The 18,869-nt window shown below is 36.1% G+C and overlaps 1 protein-coding gene across 4 annotated transcripts; it reads left to right on the top strand.

The window, feature by feature from the left end:
• Positions 1-1,708: 1,708 nt before the first annotated feature.
• LOC105058040 (transcription initiation factor TFIID subunit 4b) lies at positions 1,709-17,450 on the top strand. Of its 4 annotated transcripts, XM_010940816.4 has the most exons (15): positions 1,711-1,989; positions 2,125-2,233; positions 4,627-5,186; positions 6,036-6,131; positions 6,322-6,614; positions 6,789-7,317; positions 14,336-14,472; positions 14,579-14,666; positions 14,782-14,917; positions 15,037-15,092; positions 15,170-15,226; positions 15,309-15,452; positions 16,327-16,392; positions 16,476-16,734; positions 16,892-17,450. In XM_010940816.4, exons 1-15 carry the CDS (start codon positions 1,951-1,953, stop codon positions 17,062-17,064), a joined length of 2,742 nt encoding a protein of 913 aa, XP_010939118.1. In that variant the 5' UTR covers positions 1,711-1,950; the 3' UTR covers positions 17,065-17,450. The 4 variants fall into 4 exon arrangements, with proteins under 4 accessions (XP_010939117.1, XP_010939114.1, XP_010939118.1 ...); XM_010940815.4 differs by having other exon boundaries at positions 1,709-1,989; positions 6,322-7,317; positions 14,381-14,472; XM_010940812.4 differs by having other exon boundaries at positions 1,710-1,989; positions 6,322-7,317.
• Positions 17,451-18,869: the final 1,419 nt, after the last annotated feature.

Below are 18,869 nucleotides of genomic sequence, written 5' to 3' on the forward strand. Positions count from 1 at the left end.
CCTATTATATTGTGTGTCGTTCTGACAGCCAGAAGGATATATTAGTAGGATCCATGCAATTTGGGTGTGTATAGAAGACTTCTTGGACTCGGGGATTGGGTTGCCGGTGTCTCCGGGAATCTGGGGTGCTGGTTCGCATTTCGACCCGTCATCGGTTTAATTGATTGACTCGTCAGCAGTGGAAAGCTGCTATAAAGCCTTTTTTTTTTTTTTTTTTTTTCTGACGAAAAACGCTGTTACGAAGTTTGACGTGCGCCATACGGGGCAGGACTCGCTCCCCTGATCTCTCGCGCACCGTCTATAAAAAAATTAATATACAATTTAAAAAAAAAATTATTAATAGATATTATATGATATGATGATATATTTTGATTAACCTTTCGATGCATATTAAAAATTTTTTTAGTTGCATATTTTTTAATAAATTGATATATAATTTTTAAAATATATTTTTATTTAAAAATATTTATCAAATTACTGTCAGAGGAGTTTGCAATATATTTCAGAAAGTTGATGATTCTATAATATCGAGCCATATAATATATATTAATAAATATAATATTATAAAAATTATGTATCAATTAGCTTAGAGATGAGTATTGGAATATTAGATGATTAATTTGCTAAACATATACATATGATTGTACATTGTATATTGATAAAAACTTCATATTCTAGTATTCTAAAAATTATATATCGATTTATTTAAAAATATGTATTAATTTATTTGAGGATTAATTTATTTAATATGTATTATATAGTCATATAGTATGTATTGATAAAAATATATGTTAAAAATAATAAAAAAAAAAGAATGATATATTTTTTTAATCATAAAACTGATGATTTTGTTAGTAAAAAATTTTTAATTTTTATATTTATCTTTCAAAATTGATATCAAGAAAAATATGACAAACTATGAAGCCTATCTCATATGATATTTTATGGTGCCCACCTTATATGATTTTTGTTCACTTTTGAAAATTCTATGGTTCTTTTGAGCTAAGAAATATATGATTTATTTTTGAGTTTGAGCCTAGCGTAGAAACCAATAGCCAGCTCCAAGATATATCATTACTATTCCCAATATTCTTCGTTCTATGATGAAGTGAGATATATGATTTTTTTTTTAAATTTTCTTCTTTTAAATTTATATCTCATAATTATATTGTACTAATAATTTTTGTATTCTATCTCATGACTATGAGAAAAGGCCATACAAATGTAGCTACTTTTTAATATGAAAAAAATATTTTTTTAAAAAAAATTATTAATTTAGGATCTATTTAAATGAATGGATTCAGGATTTTATTGGATCCACGAATTTAACTAATACAATAAGTTAAATAATAAAATTATAAATCGAATTAAATTTATATTCATAAGTATCCAAAAATAATTTTGAAATAAAGCAGTCCGAATCTCGTAGAAAAAAAATTATTGAGATCTTAAAAATATTATATATATATATATATATATATATATATATATATATATATATATGCACGCGTGCGCATGTATTTGTATTATTAAACCAATGAGCAAGAATTCTGGGGAGAAGCTAAAATTTATAAATTGTAAATTTAGACTAAAAAAATACTTATCAATACCACGGCAAATAAGCTTTGATTGACGAAATGGTGTCCATCCAATCCATATACCTTCATGTGTATCTGCACGTGCACCTCACATGCGCTACACCGGTTGTGACCAACGGCGTCCGTAAGGATTGGAGTCCAAAGACAGCAGCGGCTGCTGCTTCATCTGCAAACCCTGTCGGGCGACTGTCCCTGGCCCCGACCCTTGCCGAGCCGCCATGATCGGAAGCAATGTCGAGCTTCCGAACCTAAGCGCCTATAAAACTTCAGCCACCTTTAAACCCAAACGAGCTTAAAGACTTTGTTCAGCCCGAGAGAAGGCTCCGCTCCCCAATATCCAAGTCTTGCCGCCATGGATCCATCCATCATGAAGCTCCTCGAAGACGATGTGGTTCTTATCCTCTTCCCTCTCTTAGTTCTTTCGTGCTAAATCCTCACTCAATGCGAGCCTATTTGAACTTTTTGCCCAATTTTTGTTCAAATTGCTGAGTATTTTGACCTAAGATTGTTTGATGTTTGGGAGCAGGACGAGAGCATGCATTCCGGTGCGGATGTGGAGGCATTCACGGCTGCCTTGAATCGGGATATCGGAGGCGATGCTGCTGCCATCTCCCACCCCTCGGAGCCCGATACAGGTAAAATACCCATCCGTTGTTTCATGCTTTCACGAGCTTTTCTTGCTTCAGTTTACTATATTTTTTTCTGAAAAAAAAAAAAAAAAACTAAAATTTTGATGGCTACTTGAACTCTATGGATCATTATGAAATTGTCTCCTTTTTTTTAAAAAAAAAAGAAAAGAAATCGAAATTTAGCTTCTTAAATGCCAATTAGCTGGAGGAACAGGTTTAGTGGGAAGTCAGTAAACGTGCTATGGAGGTGGAAGGAATTGTCATCTCAACTTCTTTTTTCTTTCCTACGAACAAGCCTGTATTTTTTCAAAAAGGTTTTGCAATATATTTGATGAGGAATGCTCTGAAATGGCGCAAGGCATTGGAGGGGGAATGGAGTTGATAAATGAGGTATAAAAGTTTAGCTGTCAGAATGGACTTACAAAAAGGAACCTATCAGATGCCCAAATATAGAAGGGATTCATTGAGGCGAAGGATTTGGAGCACAGTGGCTGAAAAGATGATCATAGTATAGGAATTTCTGATATCAATCTGCTAAAATCATAGGGTGTGCAACCAATTATTTTATGTTGTGAGCAACCTCTTGGATACACATTTTGCAAACTTCTCGAGCAAGCAATTAATTTGCTGTAAATTTAATTGTATTCTTCACAGATTCTTTAAAGCTTTCTAGACTTAGTCTTCTAGAGCCTTCTATGTGGAGCTTAAATTGGCACAGATGTAAATCTTCTACTAAGATGTGGATGCCTGGTCAGATTCAAGCCCACTTGCATGAAATTGGAGGGTTTCATTTCATGGTTGCAGAAATGGCAAGAATAGCATCATCCAGTTGGCTTTCAGTGACATCCTTTTGTGTGTGTGTGTGTGTGTGTGTGTGTGTGTGTGTGTGTTTGTGTGTGTGTGTGTGCACAGGAGCTTGATGAGGGGTTTTTGAGACTTCAAGGAGTTGCTATCATGGTTGTGAGCTGAGGCAAGAAGTGCCTTGTTTGATTGCCATTGAATGAAATCTTCAAGGAAGCTGCCTGTTGTGCATCTTACAAGGGTTGACAGATTTCTCTTTCTCTTCCTGACATGTAGATCATGTGGAAATCATTCTGGTTTTTTCTATGAACAACAGCTTTATCTTGTTGTAAGCTGTACCACCTCAAAGAAAAACCTTCATTTTTTTAATGCAAGACTTCTTGACTAATGCATCAGACTCATTGTTGTGGTATCTAGAGTGTGCCTGTCTAGCAATGGCTGCATGCGCAATACTATATATAGGGTACGAGCTAGGATTTTTATATTGGGGCTGGGGCAACTACTTTAAGAAGGGGAACATTGCTGCCTTATAAAATGCTCTCATCCCCTACGTCCTGTATCTTTTCCCTAATCAACAGACCTAGTCTCTTCCTTCTATGTCTTGCTTGATAAATGGATCTCACTCTTGTCCTCAGCTACCACTAACATTCCCCACACACAAAATCACATGATTGTCGCTCCAATCCAACCTAGTTTCCAGTTCTATTTCTCTAATCCAAGTGCCCTAGCTTCATATGATTACCTCAAGATGACCCTGGCATGGGACACTTTCTGCTAATTCAACAGATAAAAAATAGAAATGCATAAAATTGTCAAAATATGATGACATCAAAAGAATATTGACTGGTCAGTAGCACATTTAAGTAGTTCAGAATTCAAGTCTCATCAATTCTGATAAGGTGTTTCTTGACAAGACACTTCAAAAAACTGTGCTAAATGCTGTCACTTCTAGCTGACATAAACAGGATACTCCATTTGTGGAGTGCCACAGAGTGTTATGTCATGTGTCCAGTAAGTGTTGGCACTTTGAAGTTCCAGAAAATTGGAGCATCCGGGTGAAGGTTACACATACTGATGTTCATGGCTCAAAAAATGAAGGAGATAATTTTGATTGTTTTTGATGACAAATGGGCCAAAGTCATCATTAAGATCAAGGCCATGCTGCTATAATCTTTTTTTTGGCTAATGCATTTTTTTCCAGTATGATTATGTGACACTTTACAAAGTACAAATCACCCAATCTCTTTGGAATTCTGCAGAAAGTGTAGTGGGTACTTAATGATGGCCTTTGCCAGATCTGGCTTTCATATGAAGGCCTGTATAGTGGTTATGTAGCATAAAGTTGCTCCTACACTTTTACTATGGTATCCTTTTTCTCATCATCAGTTATTATGCACCAATTGATAGCATGGTTTATGTTAAGCTTGACTGAATGACTCTGGCAACTTGTTCATATTGTACAAGTAAAACGAAAAGCGATATTATTTATTTACTTATTTTTATTTTTAATCTTCCATAATGTGTTTCCGCTTTTTATTTTAATTATTTTATAATACTATTTTCACTTATTAACTGTTTTGACCTTTACATGATATCAGTTGGAGTATCATCCCAAGGGAGCAGTTCTGCATCAAAACAAATACTAGGACAATGGGAAAATTCTATGCAGGAGGACAATCCCGGTCAGCAAATCCAACAACAAGAGCAACAACATTTGCAGTCCTTAGAGCAGCAGTCTTCTCAAACAGAATTGATACGACAAGAATCTGGTGCCAAAGATAAAGATCAACAAGTTAACAGCCAACCGGAACATGACCGGTTGCTGTTGCAACAAGAACAGTCTCATTCTGAAAACCAGCAGCTGCACTCAGAACCAAATCCCCTTCAATTTGTTGAAAAAGAGAAGGCTGGCACATCTGAACAAACTAGCGTTCAGGGCCCAAAACATGACATTACTCAGCATTCTGGGATCCAGCAGCAGCATAAAGTGCAGCAGTTGAATAGTCAACAAGCACCAGCTGCTAACCAAGCAAACAGTTCTATGAGGAGGATGAAAGTTAATTCTAGCATACCATTCCACATGTTGATTCCAATCTTACGCCCTCACCTGGACAAAGACAGATCCATGCAGCTTATGTCCATATTTACAAAACTGAGGGTGGGTGTTTCGACATTCATATTTTTGATATTTATTCTCTACTTCTTAGCTGGAGTCATGGTCATTATGCCAAGACTGAGATTTTAGAACTAGTTTGGCAAGATTATGTATAACCTGCAAAAATCAGCGAATTGGGTAAATGTTGCATCTACGAAACTTCTGAAGGTGCAAAAGAAAAGATGGGAAAATGATGGTGAACTGAATATTTTTTTATAATTTAGGATATTATAAGCACTATTTAGTGAATAACTTGAAAATTTGCAGCAATACTAAGAACCATTTCCCCCAAGCAAACAGTTCTATGAGGAGGATGAAAGTAAATTCTAGCATACCATTCCACATGTTGATTCCAATCTTACGCCCTCACCTGGATAAAGACAGATCCATGCAGCTTATGTCCATATTTAGAAACCTGAGGGTGGATCTTTTGACATTCCTATTCTTGATATTTTTTCTCTACTGCTTAGCTGGAGTCGTGGTCATTAACTCAAGACTGTGGTTTCAGAACTAATTTGGCAAGCTTATATATGACCTGCAAAAATCAGGAAGTTGGGTAAATGTGGCATCCATGAAACTTCTGAAGGTGCATTAGAAAAAGATGAGAAAATGATGGTGAACTGAATATATTTGTATAATTTAGGAAATTATACGAATTGTTTGGTGAATAACTTGAAAATTTGCAGCAATACTAAGAACCATTTCCCCCAACCTCTCTGACAAAATCTGGAATTTAACTTTCAGTGAGAGGTATGAGAATTATGTGGACATGCTGTAAGTTAACTGCCTTCCATAAATTGATCTATTCCACAGCTTGACCTGATTTTGCATCGCACTTGTTGTTTTACCTAGACCAACGAAGTCAGCAAAGAAGACTTTTTAAGGGTCATAAGGAATATTGTTGGGGACCAGATGCTTAGGCAGGCAGCTCAGAAAGTTCAAATGCAGGCAAGTAAATTGATTTTATGGAATTTTGGTTGTTTTAATTTTAATAATCTTAGAGTTCATGGCCCTTGATTAGAATAATTCATTGCAGAAGATTTATGATGCCAGCCGATATAGAGCGAAACACTTATTGTTCTGGTATTGAGATACATTTAATTCTTTTTCACAATTTGCTTTTGTTAAAATTTGTCAGCAGCTTCATGCCCAGTCAACTCGAAATGCACAAACAAATCCAAACCAATACTCCTTACAGACTCAAGCTTCCTCTCAGCAAATTTCAGCTGGTGGTGCTCAACAGTTCGTTGAGTCACAATCGGTTCCACCTCTTCATTTAACACCATCATCTCAGAACCAGAAAGGCCCCAGATCTCCTCCACGCCAACCTTACCCTCCTCTTTCAACAGTCCAAATGCAGGCTGATACTTCAAACCTTGCAAGCAATATTCAGAAGTCTCGAGAAATTGAGAACAAGTCAGATGCAAAGGGGTATGTTACCCAGAATTTTCCTGGTAACGTTAATACAATGAATGCAGAAAGAGACATTTCTATGAATTCACTACAAGCAGTTAACAAGCTGCAGCAACACACACAACTTCCACAGACATCTTTCTCAATGTATGGAAGCACTCAAAGTAATTTTCATGGCCATCCATATCCTAGGCCATCTATCAGTGGGGCAACAACTTCTCTTAAATCACAAACTCAAGATTCACTCATGAGGCAAGCTCCACATACTCAGGGAGTGGTTATGACCCAACTAGGGCCAACTCAGCCTGTGAATGTGATGAACATGCCTAAATCTGAAGTGCAAAATGTTACCAACGAAACTAAGAGACTACAAAGTGGATCATTGACAAACCATGCAGCATCACAACATCATCCAGTGGCATGGCAATTATCGGCAAACAAAGAGCAGAGGAGCGGTGCTTTTCCACCAATGTCATATGTGAAACAAGAAGTTGCTGATCCACCATCTGAACCTCCTCACAAGTCTCAATTCACAACGCCAGAGGGCTCTTCATTTGGTTCATTGCATAGTAACCAGGGAAATCAAAATCTTGAATCATCAAAGGAGGAAACATTGGAAAAACAGTCATCTAAACTGGGATATGCTACACCTGCAAGTATGATGGGAAATAAAGCTCAGGTATCAAATCCCATGGTAATCCAAGGGGACCAAACCGTGCAGGTTAGCCTTTACCATTAATTCTATGTTTAATACAATGTTGATCTTCATCTTTTGAGTCTAAGCAATTTAATTAGCTGTATCTCTTGAAATCTTTTGAACTGGAAATCTGAATTTATAGTTGCGAGCATCAAAAAGTTAACATGGAAAACATTGATTTAGGTCAACGAGATCTTTGTTTATATATATGCGTGTGTGTGTCTATATATTTTGTGACATTGCATGCATTTTTTTCCTATTTTGTATTTAGTGATCAAAGATTCTGCAAATCAATTGTATGGTTCATAATAAAGTAGTTTGTAGTCATTTTGGGGGAAGCGTTTTACACCGCATCATCATGCTGTTGCCTCAATAGAAGGGCATCTAAAACCATCACACTTCTTCAATTTCTTAATCCTATTGGAAGGCATTTCTCGAACCGAATGGTTTGCTTTGACTGGCCAATTGGAGAAAAAAAATTATTCAATCACCTCTTCCAGTCTACTTCTTCCTCCCATTTTGCTTTTCTTCCCTCCTTTTTTACTATCGGTTTTTCTCTTCTTCTCAAGTGATATTTTTAAAGGCTCCAACCCTAACTTCATATACTATCATTGCCTTTGCACATGCTTCTCCCCTCCCCTTCCTAGCTCTTCCCATAATTGACAAGTCGTGCCGATGACACATGGCAATGGATAGCCAAGGACCACTGTATTGCCACTGCTGTTGCCCGCTGTAATGCCAACCAATGCATGTGGCTTGCATCTACTGCCATGCCATGTCTCCAAGCATGGCTACTATTGCTGACAGTGACTGCTGCTCCTCCATGGGGGAGCAGCAACCAGCAGAGGGGTTGAGGGTTTTGGTTACAAGTTAGTGGTAGACATGATCATAGGGAAACCACTAGGGTGAAGTCAGCAGTGGTGGAGGGGTGAAGCCCTTATTGCAAAAGGTGCAGAGGAGGGTGTCATCAGAGACAGAGACAACAGGGAGGACACCGGTGACAAACTGTAGGGCCGGGGCATCAATAGTGGTGGTGACGAAAAGCTGAAAATTCTAGCAACGAGCCAGGGTCTTGAGTCTTGACCTTGTGAAGGATCGTGAGCAAAAGGATGGCATGAGGTAATTGTGATCATGTGAGAAGTGGGGTGGAGGATTTCAAGATAATTGGGCTTGTTCGGCTCCTAAATCGAGTTGAACCACTCAAAATTGAGCTGAACCAGGTGGTTTGACTCGGTTCAGAGTGGTGCAGGCTAGTGCGCATTGAATCCCCAACGGAATTGCTGAATTAAGCTAATTCTGGACTGGTTCAATTTGGTTCACCTTGAACCAGGTGATTTGGTTTCGCGGACATCGGGAGGAACATCGGGAGGAAGCAAAAATATGAAGTGGGAGAGCCTACAAGGAAATGAAATAGTAAGATTTATTTCTCCCACACAGGTGGTCGAACAGACTGTTCGGTTTGAGAAACACGTTCGTCCGAGCTGAAAGAATTGAATATATATGGCGGTTTTAGGTGCCTTGTGCATCATGATGTGGGGTTAACCGCTTCAATTGGGAGTTGTTGAGGTCAGCACTGCTCCTTCATTTGTGGCACCCATTGCAAACACCTGCTGCGGCATAGCTCAACCTTTTTTGAAAAATAAATCTCAAATTGTTAGTGACAAATTCTATGGGGATATTCACTTTTTGGACTGCTGACAATATCATGTTTGCATACTTCTGGATTTACGGTGAAAAACTGGAAATTAGAAGAAAGGTCTACAAAGTAGGCATCATTTTTTCTTTTGGTTTTAAAAGTTCTTTCGTTTTTGCTAGTGAAAGAGAAAGCAAAAGACAAATAATAAATCAAAACCATATTTGTTGAATTTGAAATGCTGTTTATATATTAAGATACTGGATCATTACCACGTAAACGTCCCTTTGGAATTCAAACCCAAACTATATACTACGCCAATGATCTCATATTGAAGGCAATAATTCCAAGCTTTCATTCAAGGTTGTATTTATAAGGATGATTATTTTTATGAGTTGAGAGTTGTTAGTTATCCAAAGACTTTAGCAAGAGAGAGAAACAAGAGAAAGGGCAAATGAAAAGTGACAGAATTTGGCAAAAAAACATACACGAGTTTCATGTTATGATTAGTTCTTGTAAATTATGATAACTGGGATACCATATGTGGAATTTTAGTAGTTGAGGATCAGATGCTTCTCATCTTTGCAAGATTCCAGCTTAGCTGGAGGGTATTATATGTCAGCAAGGTGACCTCAAAATTAAAATTGGCCACCATTGGCACATTGTGTGCACATTCCAGAGAGAGATACTTCTATATGCTTTTATTCAATCATCGTCTACAAAATTTAAAGTAGCTGTCACGCTGATGTATTATGCAATGCAGGCCTCATACATGCATTCAAATAAAAAGGCAAATGATCCACATATTTGTAGCAATTCACTAATTTTAATTCATGAACCAAAATTAAAAGGAGTGATGTGTATATGTCTTTTAATAAACATATCAAAAGAAGCTTTGAGAAAATAAAACTGGTAACAACTACTTCCATAATTTTATCATGAGACTACTTTTAGAAGATCCAAGTGTAAAAAGTTTTATTAGCCCCAAAAATAAAATAGAATTAGTCAATACAGAATATCAGGGTTTTTTAGAGTTCAGTTTTGCTGGTATTGAAGTGCAAAGAATGACTAAAGATTCTAAGAGACAATAAAGAAAAGAAAATTATTGATAAATTTATTCACCAAGGTTGCCATGACTTGTGGGTGTCCTTGTAAAGATGATCACAGGAAGACCTGAATTCCCATATGAAGAATGGAATAGAGAAGGTGTTGGAACAAAGATAAGAAAAGAAATCATAATTGAGATTTTTACAGCCTCTAATTGGAGGAGAATACCATGACTTGCTAACTACCCTAGGTGACTTTTCAATGACCCATTGAAATGCTTACTTAATGACCACACTTGAGAACTCTCCTCAGTGGCCTATCCCATTTATGTCTTTTTAACAAACAAGTGACTCCTTAGTGTCCCATTATTCTTAAAAAAGAGAGAGAAGAAAAACTCTTCAAAGCCCCATTTCAGTGTGATTCTGTGCTACTTTGCAAGACCTTTAAGCTCATGGTTCCCTTGTTGACTATTTAACTAATCATAATAAATGGTGGATAACAAAATTATGTGTTGATATTGGTGATCTCTGTTGCAAAAATCTAACTAACAAAAGTTTTTTTTCTGATGATGCCGCATGCCTATCCCATATGTGATCATTTCTTGAAATATGAATTTAACTTAACTCTGCTGCATAACCTGTAACACCATGTTTCACTAGAAATATGATTTGGACTTCTGAATTCTTATACCAATAGAAAGTGAAATATCTACCATAGCCATACCATATCCATCAACAATTGTCTTCATTGCTAATAAGTTGGCTTTTTGAGCCCTTATTTACCAATTACTGTAATAAAGGGCAGACTATTTTATGTATATCATGAATGGATGGAAAAATTTTCACCAAAGATTATACCATCAAAATTTTCCCCTCTTTCCAGGAAGCAACTTTAAATAGCTCGAAAATGTTTAAACTAATGATAGCATTGATAACCAGAGAGGTGAAAGAATGACAATACAATGTGGTGATAGTGTAGACCATGTCTACTGTCTGAGGTAAGGCTCCAAAGTTAGGAATTGGGATTCTGTTGTGTTGATCAATTCCCAAAATCATTGGTTGGTATCTAATGTCATACGATGTACCATTGTGTATGAATGCTGTAATGATAAGGGGTCCATATAACTATTGTATCGTATTGGTATGTTTTGGCTTGTATAATAGCATAGGCGACAATGTGTTACTGTTGTTACAACATGTATGATAAGAGTTGGAACTTGGTTTAACTACAGAAGGATTCAATTTAACCTACTCAAGGATCAATTAAGTAAATAAATAAATTTCATACCAGTACCTGAAACTGGTACCTTAGACCAACTCGGCCATTTGGACTTTTTTAACTAAAAACCAAATTAAACATATAAAACTAGAAAAAAAAAATCCAGGTCAAACATTCCACATCATCCATAATAGAATAATCATTATAATTGAAGAAAAGTAGTTAAACCACAACCATCATTCACAGATCAAATGTCTAAAGCATGAAAAATTCTAAACATTGTAAGTAAAACTGGGGACCAAACATGTGTCCACCTTGATGTGACTATAACTGACATCTACCTTGGGTAGGTTACATTGAGTCCTTCTGTAGTTAAACTAAGTTCCAACTCTTATTATGTTGTAACAACAGTAGCACATTGTTGCCTGTGCTATCATATAGGCCGATGCAAGCCAACACATGCCAGCATCAGTTGTCAAATTATTTTACTTGGGTAGGTTCAGTTCCTTTATTTCTTCTTCTACAAGTCATCTGGCCCTGTTTGGTTGCAGGATAATTGTGAGCTAGGACTGGATTATCCACTAACCTGAGGGTTGTTTTTAGAGGGATTAAATTTATCCAGTCTATGTGCTAAAAAGTGAGACAACCTGGTCATTTGTAAAAGGTGGGATGTTTGTGGAAAACTCTCTTCACTTTCTTATTTTTTCAAAATTTTCTTATCTTATCCCAGTAAACCTCATAATTCCATCAAACGCCACTTTTTACTTTGGGATAAGGGATTCTTGGAGGATTTGTGAGATTCAGGGACAGCTAAGTGGGGTTTGCTGTTACGCAAACAAACAAGGCCTTAGTTGCTTGTAAGCTTCTCCTTTTGTTAATTTAATTGTAGTTCATGTGACTTTGTGGTTAAATTTGTAGAAAATATATGGTACATATTCACAGAATTTGTTCATGGGGTATTTATAAGTAATTGTCAAATGGATGTTGCATGTTGCCATATTCGTTAAGATGAAGAAAGGAATTTTGCTTGCATATGTGAGCATGCAAGTAGTGTAACTTAAGGATTTGCATATTTTCCCTTGCCAACAGCAGTCGAAATGTCTGGATCATACATTTTTTGATGTCATGATACTTTAGTCCCTGACTACATTCATTATAGTTGTAATTTATTGTAATGTTTGGTTATTTGTATGACAGAGGCGAATAATTGTGCTACATGCAACCAGGGAAACATCGTGTCTTGGGATGGTTGTAATATCTTATTGAGTTCATTTTTACCATGATTTCTAGTAATAATTTTAATACTAAACACAATATTAAAACTTAAGAAGATCAATTTGGAATAGGATTCAATCTTTAACATAGTATCTTGCTATCAGTTCGAATGAGTTTTCACTTCTAGCAACAAAATTCCCTTAAAATCTGCAACTTTTTCTTGGGGAAAAAAAAAAAGACTTATCTGTTGTCAAATGCTTATGACTTTGTAGATATGGCAAAGAGCAACACACTTCATTATTGAGCAACACACTTCTTTATTGATTATCCACGTTGGACCCAGAATAATTCAGTCATGGTTTTTGCCATTTGAATGGCATTCTGATTCTTTGATTTCAGAAATAGATATTTGTGTGTTGTGGAGTAGTATTTAGCATTGCTACCTCCTTAGGTCTGAGTACTACATGCAGGCAAGTGACTCAAGGACATGCCTACTAACCTTATCTAATGAGGTCAAATTATTGTTGAAGGAGAAGAGCTATCCAAACTTTTAGATGTCCTTCCCTTTTTAAACAGAAGGCCAAAGTTGTAGAAGAGCTTTGTGAAACTTGGGATGTTCTTAGCTTCTTCAACTGGAGGACAAAATTATCATTGCCTCTTAAATCATGCTAATAATTAATGCTTACAGTTTAATGAAGAGATAAATTTACCTATAGATCACCTTTCTTTTCTATAAATTGGTTTGTTGATTACACTATCTTAATAAGAAATACAGTTAACTTCTTTTTTTTAGTGGTAAAAAATGCATTATCATAGGTTATAACAAAAAGAGACATTACACATCCCCACCCAAGAGACAGCTTAACTCAATGCATCTCGCTGTTCATCTCAGGCATCCAAACATAGCTGTTGAGCCCCTTTCCACAGGTTGCTAGCTAATCTGCAGCCTGATTAGCTTCACTAAAGGTGCACAGACTTACAAGAACACTCAAAAGATCCTAAAAATCTCTAATTCCATCAATTAGACGTCTCAAGTACCATGAGGTTTACGTGGACTGTTGCTTGTGATGAATCTCACTTGTTAGATTTACTTCAACCCATTGAGTCTCGCACCAGCCTTGTAGAATCCATTTGACATGTATTTGTGAGTAGCATACATGTCAGAGACTTCAACTACTAATCAGCATACATGTCAGAGACTTCAAAGACTAATCAAAATTTTTCCTTAGCAATATGATTTAAAAATTGCTGGAGTTTAACCTATGGAATACTTGTGACTGCTTTCTAGAATCAATTCAAGCACCACTTATTTACTACTATACACCTTTTAGTCATAATTATTGGAATATTTGAAATCAATAGGAATACAATAATTTGTTAGAACTTATCAATGAAGGAACACTTTGTTAATTGTATATAGAAGATAAAACACCTTAACAAATATTATCTTTTAACATTTACAATTCTATAGTATTAAAAAAATAAACTTAATCAACAATTTTACCCTATCTATGCCCAAATTGTTTTTTTTTTTTTCCTATTTCCAAAGCACTTGCACAGATGTCTGTACGTAACTCTAGTTTCCATGTCCATTTAATACTGTCACCTGCTTGGTCTTTAGTATCAATTGGTCATCATTCGGCATGTCAAATATCTTGACCTGCTTATACCACCTTAATAAAAACACATCTGAGAGGGATTGCCCACTCTTTAGAAGTATGCATGTGGAATATTGTCCCGAATTTCTGAACTATTGGCTTTTAAATTACCAGAAAAATTTACCGAACTACTGGTTTTCTAGGAAAAAATTCAGCTCTTTCCTCTTACCAATGCAAAACAGCATTTTATCACAATGGCAGTATTCGCATATAATACGACATTAATTATCATAGAAATAATAACTTGTAAATTCCTTTGATTACAATATAGAATCAGATGCAATCTCAGATTTCATCTGCAACCCCACCACTTCAGGGTGGACCTACTACAAGAACTCCCCAAAAGAAACCACCAGCTGGGCAGAAGAAGCCACATGAAGCACTAGGCACTTCCCCACCCATGTCCAGGTTAGCCTCATGTCTTTAGTGTGTGTTTTTTCATTCATACAATATGGAAAATATTTTATGTTTTAGTATAAATGACTTCAGCAAATCTTTTAAATTATACCATTAGCAAAAAGCAGAAGACGACTGGAGCATTTCTTGATCAAAGCATTGAACAACTAAATGATGTTACAGCTGTTAGCGGGGTTAACCTGAGGGTATGAACTTTCTCCCTTTTGTCTCCATATGGAAAATATGTGCTTTTGGTTATTTACTGAGTTCATTGTTAAATAATTCATACCTGGAAACTTAATTTTATACTGGTTCTTTTAGGAAGAGGAAGAGCAACTGTTATCAGGCCCCAAGGAGGAGAGTCGAGCTTCGGAAGCAACAAGAAGAGTTGTACAAGAAGAAGAAGAACGGTTGATTCTGCAGAAGGGTCCTCTTCAGAAAAAGCTAGCAGATATCAGTTACTATTTTTTTGCACCTGAGCCAGATACAACTCCATTTCTTTTAATAAATTTTTATGATTAAGATGTAACGGAAGTTACAGAACATAAAGTGAATGATCAATGGTGTTTGTGGCAGTGTCAAAATGTGGTTTAAAGAGTATAAGCAGTGATGTGGAGCGTTGCCTGTCAATGGTGAGATATTACCTATTAATTTCCTTTTCTTTTGGGTTGGGATCCGATGTCCTAACCTCATTGGTCCTATTTTGCAGTGCATGGGGGAGCGTTTGCGGGGTTTGATAAGTTACCTAATAAGACTATCGAAACAGGTTAATAACCTAATATTATTTACCCCTTAATTTTAGCTGTTTGTCATCTTCTGTTTTTTTAGCCATGTTATATTTGTAATAGAGGGTTGATATTGAGAAGACAAGACATCGATTCGTCATCACTTCAGATGTTCGACGCCAGATTTTGTTCATGAACAAGAAAGCTAAGGAGGAGTGGGACAAAAAGCAGACTGAAGAAGCGGAAAAGCTCCGAAAAGTAAATGAAGTGAGTAGTTTGAGTTCTTATTATTCCTGACTGAACTTTGTTCTACATGGCATCATTCTCTTCCTTAGCAGAACATTCCAGATCCTTCCTTCTCTGTTTGAAGCTTTTCTATTAAATCGTTTTTTTTACTTTCAAACCACAGAAGTGTAGGTGTTTTTTCTTCTAGCATTTGTTTTGTTTTGATTTAGTATTGATAGGATAAGATGTACTTAAATATAAGAAATGATTTTTGTAAGCCAGTTCAGAATCTTATGTGAACTTCTTATGATTTTGTAGTGAAGAAAGTGAGCAACAAAAAATTCTTCAAATAACACCCAATGATATTTGAAGTGGAATAGTTAGCCTTAAATGTGCAGCTTACAAAGGACAAGAACAGAAGGAACAGAGAGCAAATAGATATGAAGATTGAGCTACTTTAGTTAAATGAAATAGCCCATGTACAAAGGCCAAGAGCATCTGGAACTGGGGGGTTGATTAATATATGTATTAACCTCTATGCTATAAGAGATTATGGCCAGTCTGTGTGGCCAATAAATGTGATTACTTATCTATATTGTAGTTGTCTATATCCACACTCACCATAGCATTTTCAGCGAAGAGGACCATTAATCTTGAATGAAAACTTAAAGCATTGGTCTGTGAAAGTTTTGTCATTCCATGCAAAATGGGATTCTTATCTCTGAATCAGGCATCCCTGCACATTTATTTATGCATCTAGGTACTAGTTTTGGTTATGAATGAAATTAATTACTTTAGGTGCCAAAATATTGCCTTAACTTTTTCCCTTTGCTGTGTTTCTTCGATTTTTTTTTCTTAATATTATTTGTTGAACAAAATCCATATGAGCTATTATTTTCATTATCTGCAATCATAGGTGGAGGGGAATGCAGGGGCTGATACTGACAAGGACAAGGATGAAGGGCGTTCAAAGACTCTTAAGGTATCATTCTTTGAAAATGCTGCTCTTTATTGGGAGAGTTGTCTGTGTCTTTTTTCCACTGCAGAATTTCTCCACTCATGCAGGCCAACAAAGAAGAGGATGATAAGATGAGAACGACAGCTGCAAATGTTGCTGCCCGAGCTGCAGTTGGGGGAGATGATATGCTTTCAAAGTGGCAACTGATGGCTGAGCAAGCTCGGCAGAAACGGGAAGGACTGGATGGAGCCTCTGGTTCCCAACCTGGTAAAACTACCACCCACAAGACTTTATCAAGCTCTGGAAGAATTTCTAGAGAACAACAAGAAGCTGAAAAGAAAGGCTTGTCTGCTGCAGCTATATCTGGTAAGTGTAAGACATTCTTTTCCGTTACCGTCTTCAAGAATTAGTTGTAAATGGTAGGTATAGCCTGCAGCTCAACTTGGGCTGGGTGGGTGTCCTCCATCCTGATAAAAGGGATTGAACTACTGATTTATATTGACTTACTATTTTAATGTCCCAGGGGGCATGAGAAAATTGGGGAGAAGTCCAGTGACAGTCTCTCATCCAAAAGTGGCACGCAGCATTTCTATCAAGGATGTGATTGCAGTCCTTGAGAGGGAGCCTCAGATGTCTAAATCAACTTTGATCTATCAATTATATGAGCGATTATCTGGTGATTCTGCAGCGGAATAGTTTGAATCTGGACAACAACAAGCATGTTGCACCAGTCATGCTAGTTTTGCCTCATTGTTCAGCATGTTTGCCAACTTGAAAGGGTGGAATTCAACAGCACCATCCTGAAGATTATGTGGTCAGAGATGAGGAAATACAGGTGTTTGCGTGGGAAACCTCCTAGACTGTATATTTGGCTTATGGTTTCTTATAATTGTGTTGTATGCCAGTTGTCATAATTGAAGTGTTGTAATATTGGTGCCCATGGACCATTTTGTAATGTTTATTTGTAGATGGTTGTGGTAATTGAGGGAATAGAGTGGGAAACTCCACCCTTGGATGATTATGTGTTGAAGCTTTCTTCTGTATGTCAAAAGCAAGCATATAGATGAGCTGTCATTCTGATAGATATGATATCTGGTGGAAAAGGTTTATCCTTTTACTGCCCAGAATTAATAATCTGGCTAGAACATGAATTGTGTGATTGTTGCATTTAGAGAATAAATGGTAAGAAGAAGGGCAGTCAGCCAGTCTACTGCATTGTTCGGTGCAGTTTGTTGTTATAATTTTTTTTTTTTTTGCTAATTTATAGAGGTTAAAGTAGGTTGGATGATATCTTTTTGGATTTATTTTTGTATCTGAATTTATCTGAATATAAATAAAAATTTAAATATTTAATTAATATCTGTATTCATGTTTGATAAGAAAAAATAAATAAGGATATTGACAGACAAATTTTTGATCAGATATTCAATTTTAGTTGTAATATTATTTATAAATTTTTAAAAAAAATATATAATCATTATATGTTATTAACTTGAGTTATCATTTATTTAGTAAAATATTTGATTTTATAATCATAAAATTTAATTATTTGATTTATATTTATATTTATATTTTTAATATTTAATTTGTATCCATATATATTTAAAATAAATATAAATATAAATTTTTTTATTTTTTAATATATATTTTTTAAAATAAAATAAATATGGATATAAGTATATTGGTATCTGATCCGGCTTCAGCTATGCTAAGTCAATCCTGACTTCACTTTAGGCCAACAGGCCTAGCAAGTGATGCGACCGTTGAAGGCAATCTATATTGGCACATGCTGATATCAGCTGCTGGACATTGCATCATGAGTGTCTTGTCACCTTATTAAGCATGTGAAATTGTCTTGTCACCTTATTAAGCATGTGAAATACATGTGACTGGAAATATGGATGGACGAATGTCTTTAGAAACAGAATTCCTCTTATTTCCTTTGAAAGAAAGAATTGAGCTAATTGAGATGTATTTATCAAAAAAAATGAGAAAACTACAGCTGCGGGGAGAGAGGTGGGATGTGCAAAGATGGCTCAGTTGTGTTTTTGGTGGAGAAGAGGAACTTTATTCACAAATATAAACAATTGACCTAGTATTTTTTATCCAGATTGATTCATTTTACTTCCTTAGGTTAGCAGTCAAGATGTTTGATGAAAGAAAAGGAGTCCAATCATTGGGGCTCGTTCTTCTTTTTGACAAGGTTATATGGTGTATTTAGACTTCAAGATTTTATGGACTATACTAGAAAAGCCACAAGCCTTATTGCTAAAATTACAAAAGATCATGGCATGAAAAAACACAGGCAGAGAATGCTTATCTTGCAAGTAGTATAATAGATCAAAATTCTTGTTTTGCTAATGTGATATTTATTGTGAATTTTTTTTAAAAAGTGTCCAATCATCGAGTGAAATTGAGTCGGACTGGGTCGGGCCACACCCTTACTCAAGCCTGGTCCGTAATTTTTTTATGGGCTTCGGGTCGGGCTTCAGCCCGAAAAT

Source organism: Elaeis guineensis, chromosome 15 (assembly GCF_000442705.2).
Source record: "Elaeis guineensis isolate ETL-2024a chromosome 15, EG11, whole genome shotgun sequence".
NCBI classification, from domain to species: Eukaryota; Viridiplantae; Streptophyta; class Magnoliopsida; order Arecales; family Arecaceae; genus Elaeis; species Elaeis guineensis.